This window comes from Vanacampus margaritifer, chromosome 18 (assembly GCF_051991255.1).
Source record: "Vanacampus margaritifer isolate UIUO_Vmar chromosome 18, RoL_Vmar_1.0, whole genome shotgun sequence".
Lineage (NCBI taxonomy): Eukaryota > Metazoa > Chordata > Actinopteri > Syngnathiformes > Syngnathidae > Vanacampus > Vanacampus margaritifer.
Genome location: NC_135449.1, coordinates 10611583 through 10620177, shown reverse-complemented (window position 1 = coordinate 10620177; position 8595 = coordinate 10611583). Strand labels below are relative to the sequence as shown.

The 8595-nt window shown below is 40.3% G+C and overlaps 2 protein-coding genes across 8 annotated transcripts in view; one reads left to right on the top strand and one right to left on the bottom strand.

Annotated features, from left to right (window-relative positions):
• Positions 1–4: 4 nt before the first annotated feature.
• get4 (guided entry of tail-anchored proteins factor 4) lies at positions 5–3636 on the bottom strand. The gene is made up of 9 exons (XM_077551339.1): positions 3408–3636; positions 2568–2646; positions 2348–2429; positions 2114–2263; positions 1897–2035; positions 1677–1817; positions 1521–1596; positions 1280–1352; positions 5–1207 (listed from the first exon to the last, which is right to left on the bottom strand). Exons 1-9 carry the CDS (start codon positions 3545–3547, stop codon positions 1116–1118), a joined length of 972 nt encoding a protein of 323 aa, XP_077407465.1. The 5' UTR covers positions 3548–3636; the 3' UTR covers positions 5–1115.
• A 384-nt stretch (positions 3637–4020) lies between these two features.
• Positions 4021–8595, top strand: part of mrtfab (myocardin related transcription factor Ab) — a 34865-nt gene continuing 30290 nt past the window's right edge. The window contains exons 1-3 of one of the 7 annotated variants that reach the window (XM_077551319.1): positions 4021–4306; positions 5871–5927; positions 6969–7136. In XM_077551319.1, coding sequence (XP_077407445.1) covers positions 6989–7136 — 148 coding nt within the window. In that variant the 5' untranslated portion in view covers positions 4021–4306; positions 5871–5927; positions 6969–6988. Of the gene's footprint in view, positions 4307–4357; positions 4511–5870; positions 5928–6968; positions 7137–8595 lie in introns of those variants that run through there. The other 6 variants (XM_077551313.1, XM_077551312.1, XM_077551315.1 and 3 more) reach the window with 6 other exon arrangements.

Genomic DNA, 8595 nt, shown 5'->3' with positions numbered 1-8595 from the left:
TGAGTTTCACGTCAGTCTCAATCCTCTCCATGGTATTTTATTGACTCTGTTAGTGTATCATGGAAAAGACAAATGCCCCTCTTTCCATGTGTGTTGTCAAAGAAAAAAAAATCTAATAGCATGACTCTCACATTTCAAACGCATTAAAAACAGTGAACACAATTGTGTTTATGATAAGACGCTAGCTGTATGACAACCAACAAGTCTCTTTGGAAATGGTGTTCTTTTTAGCCGTTCAACTATAATTTGCCTTTCGCTGCACAACAGTGACCACTGCAGAAAAAAAGAAAAAACATACAATGCTTTTTCCCACACAATACTGTTAACTATCAAATGTAGCAAATGTTTTAAAGCAATTCTAGATTTGGTATCCTCAGTTGAAGTTTTGAATATTTTTAAAGGGTAAAAAAAAAAGTGTGTAAGTGCCTAATTAAACTGAATGATTATCTATCCATTTTCTATAGGGTGAGCTGAATCCTATCCCAACTGTGTAGTGGGGCGGGCCAGGACTGTTCGCCAGCCAATCACAGGCTATAAGACAAACAACCAGTCTCATTTATGGACAATTTTGAGTCTTCATCTTACCTAGCATTCATGTTTTTGAAACAATGCACATTGGAGGCATGCAATGTTAAAGCTTTGCCTTCCGCTGATGGACTAAACATCGGATGAGAAACTGAGAAGTGCTCTTGACTACAACGGGCAAATTTAAATGACTAAGACAGCTGAATCAAGGGTGGGGGAAAATGTGCAGAGAAATGCTGACAACAGGAATTCATCGCCACCCCATGGTGACTACGTAAGAATGCAACACTGTAAAGGAGGAAACATTTTGTCTACAATGCTGTCAAGTGCATCAAAACCAAGACTCTGAACAGCAGAGTCCAAATATGAACAAAAGTAATGATTAAATAAAATATTTTACTACACCTGGGTGCAGCCCGGTACGTTTTAGAACTGGATGGCTGAAATTATTGAGGGGAAGGCACGGTAACAAGTACCTTACCTCACCCCCTAATGGTGGAGGCGGCGTGGTCTTCCAATTTGTGTGTGTTTATATGTGTGTGTTTGTGCGCGTGCGTGTTATTTTGCTCTTCGCCGCCTCAGCCGTCGGCTCAATCCAGCTCGATGGGGCTGCTGTCTTCCTGCGCCTCCTCCACACCGTCGTCGTCCTCACCCGCTCCCATCAGGCTGTTCAGCAAGTTTCCTGCATGGATGCGAGCACGCCAATATCGTGAGGAGAGTTTACAAAGACGAGGCACAGTCTCGGCTCACTCACCTAACAGGCCGCCGTATGACGGGGATTGTTTGGGGGGGACGCCGAAGAAAACCTGTCCTATTCTGTCAAGGTACTTCAGAAGTCCAGAGAGGAGAAAAACACGAAACATTTTTGATATACAGTGAAATCCTAATATGTAGTTGTCCTCTGTTATTTGCTGCATAATCTCACTTATTTTTTTGTTTTCAAGCCAAAGCATCGACAAGGGTCTGAAAATAGAGAAGGGTCTGGAAGCACTCACCTCATTATACATGGGATCCCTCTTCAGGGAAGGTTGATATTGCTCACATAACACTGTGAAAACTGTTAATTTACCCCTAAAAACAACAACAACAAACAATAAAATGAACACTATACAATACAACTGTTGTTTTTTTTTTAATATGCATTTTCTCACCCATCCACTGCCAGCAGCAGAAACCAGATAAAGTTAAGAAGGGGCTGAACAAATGGAGGACCTCGCTCTATGGACGGGTGTTTCTCTGTGTACGTGCTGAACACAACGGAAGCGCTGTTTTTGTTCTTTAGGCAGAGGAACCTGTCAGAGCAAAAAAGTTTGTAAAAAAAAATATTGCATCTATGCCTTTAACTATACTATATAGTGCAAGCGCACTTACTGTAGGACTGCCTGGGCCACAAACATGTCGACCTCGCTGCGGAAACCTCGGGAGGATGAATACTCCACCAGCATCTGGGCACAGCCCTCCCCATCATACGAATGCAGGAAGTGGTAACGGGATTCACTATAGTTTTGCTCTAGAATAAAATAAGATTTCAGTTGATATTGTTCAGATTTTTTTTTTTTGTCATTTGATATCATTATGCCTGACATACCTTTCCACAAGGTGACAGCCAGCAGCTGATGTAGCTTTGGATTCCCCAATTTTCCAGATCCTCCCGTGGACCATTTCAAGGCTCTGGACACGAAAGCTACTCTTTCCGGAGAGTTCTGATCCATGTGGCTGAACAGCTTGGCCAAGCTTTCTGTTCAACAAACCCGCAAGTATCATCGATGACCGAACGTACGGCACGGAATGTCTCGATTCGATGCGTCGGGTGAACACTCACCTAATATCTCCTCTTCCACTTTGCTCTCTGACTTCTCCAGTACCTCGAGCACCAGCATGGACAGATCTGCTGCACTGTTTTGCTGCAGAGCAAAGCATAGCGTATTAAAATGTCATCACTAAAATCACAAATTTCCGTCTAATAGTGGCCACGGCCCACTTAATCGTTTGTTGCAGTTCTGGTAAAATTTCATAATACCGGTAGTTGAATTTGAATTTACCTGGTTATAGCTGAAGAAGAGTAAGGCGCCATTGTACATCAGCTCCCTGGCTTCACTGTGTTTTGCCTGTGACATATACCTGTTGACAGGCACGAGTCACTTTTACAAATATGTTGGGCATGAACAGTCTGTATAACAAGCCCAGGAGTAGCTCATGCTCTCAGAATGGTTGACAATAATACACTTCATTAAAAACAAGAGGTAGGGAGAAGAGGGGTGTGGTTGTCTTTCGTGGAAATACTGTAAATCTAAAAATGGCAATATGATCGTTTGCGTCAATATGGAGACGTTAAATGCATGATAGGCTGCTTCTCTATCGATTTGTCAGCTAAAATAACAATCAATAAATTGCGTCTGTAATTCAGTTGTGTCTATCATATGTATACTGTATATACATACACACAAATTAGATATGTCAAGGTGGAGCATGTCAAGGTAAGACGGCTACCTGGCTAGCTACTAGCACATCTGGAGAGTAATCGCAAATGGCTTATTACGCGCTACTGATCAGAACATGTAGCATTTTTAAACTCATAACACATCATTTTCTGCTGTCTTGTAGCGTCAGGCCACACTGAAATTTCCATTGTTTATTTCCTTAACATTTAGCAACAATGCTAGCAAGCAATTCTCTAGCAGTCCATTTTAAGACCGCAGTTAATTGACATTTCCGTTGTCCAAACAAACGTCTGGACTAACGTGGGTGGGCAGGGCCGTGGTGAAATCCCCCCAATCGGATTCGTGTATGCTGTAAGCAAGTTTGACGACAGGGAGATCTGGCACACAGCAGGCCTCGAGAAGCTACCAACTTCAAATTAGAACGATATAGTGAATTCTTACCTAAAAAATAACGTCCTATACATCTGGTGTGCTTCATAGTAATCCCCCTTTTCTACGCTGGCTCGCAGTTTGCCTTCAACCCTCTGTACGCCTCCGCGGTTTCGGCCACTGGAGCACCTCAGGGACTCCTGCTCCGACATCGCCGTAGCTTAGCAGCGGTGCTCCTGCTGACTGACTTGGGTAGCTCGAATGTTGACAGGGGAAACCGGAAGAAATGAAATGAAGCTTGAACCTCTTCAACTAGCGTAGTAATAGTTACCGGTATCACGGTAAAGTGCAGTTGTTGGTGTCCTCATTACTCAGAAAAATCCCTGTTGTCATTTTTTTTTTTGCATAATTATGAAACTGGTTTCAATAGTGGTCAACATTAGTACAATAACATTGTGTGTGTGGCTTAATTACACTTCCCAGTTAAAACAAATGTATTTCGTCACATAACCCTGTTTTTCTTATTTTTTTTTATTATTATCATCATTATTTATTATTTATTTTGTTGCTACATTTTTCTCAATAGCAACATTGGACCGTCATTTGATGACCTGTAGCAGACTTCAGTTCCTGCAATACATTTATGTTACACTAGATGGAAGCAAATACCTTTATGGCAAATGTCTGCTGTCATCCGCATGCGTTCAAATGGCATTAACCACGCTACAGTTTCAGTAAAATTCAATATAGTTATTAGTACGTTGTGGGGAAAATGTGTGTTCACGACAATAACATGTAATAATCTCATAGGAGGGTAACGGCAATTTGACGGGAGAGACGTTTTGAAGCGTGCCACCACGTAGAGGAGGGTTTTCCGGTTAAACTTTCCTTTGTCATCAGGAAGTGGCAGCGGCCGGGGTGTCTGAGCTGTATCTTCGCAGTCAAAAACATACTACTGGCGAGCATGATAAGTAAGAGTAATGACATATTTGATAAACCGCAGCTACGGCGATAACGAGTACGTCATTTACGTAAACCACATCGTGATAGACGTGAACAGTTAGCTAGGAGTTAGTAGAAATGTGTGGTGAGCATTATATGCTAATAGTGATTTGCTAACTTGGGCTGGATTAGCGTTGCGAGCATGGACGCCTAACCGGTTTCATCATCAGACGGTGTGTTTTTCTCCCCACGTGCATAGATTTTATATTGACGTAACAATCGAGTTGCGTGTGTTGTCACTTGATTTGTTTTTGGTTAACTCCCACCCGGGCAAGCTAACAATAGCATAGCTTGTGTGTCTGTTTTGGTCAGTGACAGCTGTAGGCTTGCTTACTGCTCGCCCGTGACAACTGAGCAGGCCTCCTTCAACGTGGACTACTAGCACAGTTTTGTTGGCTAACTTTTGGAAAACTATTTAGCATAGCTATGATGCTTGATTAATACTGTCGTCTAAAATAACGTTTTTTTTTTTAAATTAAAAAAATCCACTCAATCTCTTTGCGATAACAAAAGCAGCTGATGATATTGTAGCGACGGAAGAGCTATTGAATAGGAACACGGACATTTCAGATGAACGGTAATGCTAATAAGATTGAAGGTTGGCTAAATGAGGCAATTAGTGTGCGTACTGGGCGTGAGCTGTGGTCGATAGCAGCTCTTGAATGAATGCTGTACCGTTAATAGTACAGTACAATAAACACTAAGCAATAATGTACAGTATCCGTATGTAAGAATCAACACTTATGATGATGATAAATTATTGCTATAGCGGTGCAGTTATGAGCCAAAACAGCAGACATAAGCACCGCAATCTTAACAATTCATCCCCACTGGCTGACTGTCATAAATCTAACATCGCTGCTGTTAGATTTGTGATTGGATGAGTGGAGTGAGCATGTGTGTAGGCGAAACTTCTGCCTTCCACTGCTGAAGTTTGAGCGGAAATGGGATTAGAACCAACAGTAACAATTTGTTGTCTCAAAGAGAGGCTACAAACTGATAAATGTTTTAATACTGGCAGTGATTCGCTACAAAGTAAATAAATAAAAAAAGATTAGATTTTTTTTCCCCAACGTTACAGAAAATCATTAATAGACTATTTTTTCCACAAATAATGTAGGATAGGCTCCTTGAATAAAATAGAAAATTTACGAATGTCAGACTAATGTAATACGTGTTGCTAAGTAACACCCTAAAAATGTCTCAAACTTGTTACAAAGTGTATCTTGGTTTATTGAAGCAAAACAGCAAAACTATAGGCTTAACTGTAAAAATGTGGAAGACTTTCACCATCACAACCGTCAATTTGTGCATGGCAATGATGGCACAAGAAATTTATGGAAGCAGGCACAGTGTTGGCTTGCGGGAACCAAATTTTGTTTCCACAGATTTGTCTCTTCATTTGTGTTTTTGTAATATATGTGTTACATTGTAAAGGCACTTATTAGACGCCCAGTAATGTAGCAAGCATCACAAATAGTTGACAAGATTATTGACTGAATGCTTTTTTTCTCTCTCTTTTAAATTTTTCAGCAGCTGTGACCTGCTGGAATGGGAGCACGCAGACCCTTTTAAGATAAAGTGAATCTGGTAAGCCTGATTCCCGCTCGTGCCTCAGCAAGCTGGAAGCTTACTCCTTATCTTGATGCCTGAAATTGAAAATATGTTGCTGCACTTGTCTTTGCTTATGTCTACTCGTCGATGTTCAGACGTCTGTTTGGGCGTGTGCAGGAACTGAAATACAGTCAACCTCCTGCATACTAGTGTTTCGGTACCCTTGCATATTCATAGATTTTTTTTTCAATGTTTTTATTTATTGTTTTGGACCAGGACCTCTTGATTGCGAGGCAGATTTTCTAACCACTATTCCACTGTGCTGGCCAGGAATACTTTTGAAGATTTAAATCCATCATGTCACCACTGTCACTGTAGCTTGAGCTTGTGGCTCCCATTCAAATATGTTTGCGCTGGCGTTTGATTGTGAGACAGCAGAGCCGCATGTTTGTTTTCAGGCACACTGTGCAGGAATCCCCACGAGGACCCCAATGCTAGAGAACACATATTTTCATAGAGGGCAATCAACACACAGCAACACATTGGGTCTGCAATTTCTTTTGGGCCACAAGTTGGACATGTGCCATCCTGTCCATCAGCCTGTCTGTTTTTGTTTTTCAAAATGGAAGATTAGATTAAGAGGCTTCACGTCGTAGGCAATCATCTCAGGGGTAAACAGGTTTTCATGACAAATTTGCAGCGTAATCTGACGTTGCGTTTTTGACATGAGCTAAAAGCCACTCTTTGCCGCCGCGCTGGCGACATTTTCAGCGACGTATTTTGTCACATGTCATCTTTGTGAGGGAAGAGGCCATTGGACGTCTGTTCTATCTCTGCTTCATTTTCCGAGCTAGAAATCTGGCCCTTCTCTGTCAATGTAGACAGAAATAAGACTGGATGGATCGTAAAGGATTTCATTTATGTTTGGTCCATTTACTGCTAGGCCAATATTATCAGGCTATTATCATATTTACATTTTTAAACATTTATAGTGATGTTTGATCTTATTTATAGGCAGCTCAATATGTCACGAATTATGGTATAATTTCAACATGAACAAAGTGTATTTTGTTGCAGATCTTTCTGCCACTCTGGCAATGCTGCAACCACAAGCCGACAGTATGGAAGTCGCGGGACCGGGTTTCTCGACCCACAGTCCGCAAAGCGAGGCAGTGACCAGCGAGCTCCAGGAGCTGACTCTGCAGCCTGCTCTAACGGAGCTGCGGCTGCAGGAACGCAAGAACGGTGAGTTATCGACCCGAAACTGTCCCAACTAGAAAAACAATTTTTTTGTTCGACAAATCCCGTGAGATTTCAGCTCAGTAAGCTGCTAAAGCACAAATTCCACTCTTGGGGTTTGCGTTTCCTGTGGCCTTTTGTTACGTTTTTGTTGTATGTGACTCACTTGAATTCATTTTAGTTTTCCATGGTTAACTTGTATTTACACTTGTGTGATAGCCAAGAATGTTAAAATGTTACAAAACATGTCCTGTAGCATCAGTAAGGATGACCAGCATCCTTACTGATGCTACAGGACATGTTTGTGAGTGATTTTTTTATTTTTATGGGTTGGGTATTGAATGTTACAGGTTGTAAAATAAAAAGTTTGGGGAAAAAACAACTCCTGCTTGAACCAAAAGATAAATATCTGTGTTTGTACATCTTGTTCATTTGTCAGTGGACAGTTTACCTCAGCGTGGAGGTTGTTTAAAGATGGGGGACAAGCTTTATGTGTGCATGTGAGTTCAAGAGTGAGATCATCGGAATGAAATGAGCAAAGATGCCGCTGTATCTAATTGACTTGTGTCTAAGGATAGACATTCCCTTACAGTGGATTAAAGCGCGACAGGCTTTTTTTTTGACTGAGACATCCCAGGACGTTGTTGTGTTTAACGTAATTCTCACTGATATCGCTTAAAACTGATATAATAGCTGCAACAGATTGTTGATTAATTGATGACAGTAATTTTGTCACCTACTGGTAACCGTAGTATGCTTGCAAACTTTTGTCTATTGTTCTGTTTCACGTCACAATTTGCGTAGTCTGTTGTTTAGTCAAACTTGGTGTTGAACACACACACACACACACACACGAAAATTTGCATTTGTATAGACTCCGCTACTCCTGCCGATGATGGAATGCTGCCAGATTAACTCATTCACTGCCATTGACAGCTATAGATGTCAAAAATTTATTTGAACTATTTCTATTAGTTTAACATTTTTTCCACTTTTGTTAACAAGAGCATGAAAACCTAGATTTTTTAAATTGTATTAGAACCGATATAAAATTTGTGATTAATCGTGAGTTAACTAGTGAAGTCATGCGATTAATTATGCTAAAAAATTGTAATTGTAATCCCCTAATTTTTAATAATCTTTTCTTTTAAAAAAAAAAGAAAAAAAAAGATTATTAAAAATGTTCCTTTTTTTTATTTTTAAGAAAAGATTATTAAAAATTAGGGACATCAGGCGATTCAAATTTGTAATCGTAATTAATCGCATGACTTAACTAGTTAACTCACGATTAATCACAAATGTTATATCTGTTTTAAATGTACCAAAAAAATTCTAGGTTTTCATACTCTTGTTACCAAAAAAAAAAAAGTTAAACAGTTATAGAAATAGTTAAAATTAATTTTTTTTAAGTCTATAACTGTCAATGGCAGTGAAAGAGTTAACACTGACAATTGTGTGGGGTTTG

Excerpts from the sequence above, each read along its gene's own strand:
- get4 (XM_077551339.1), bottom strand. The coding sequence starts at position 3,547 with ATGTCGGAGCAGGAGTCCCTGAGGTGCTCCAGTGGCCGAAACCGCGGA. Across the intron at positions 2,647-3,407 it reads TATAGGACGTTATTTTTTAG|GTATATGTCACAGGCAAAAC; the intron begins GTAAGAATTCAC and ends GCCTGTCAACAG. Across the intron at positions 1,353-1,520 it reads GGGATCCCATGTATAATGAG|TACCTTGACAGAATAGGACA; the intron begins GTGAGTGCTTCC and ends GGACTTCTGAAG.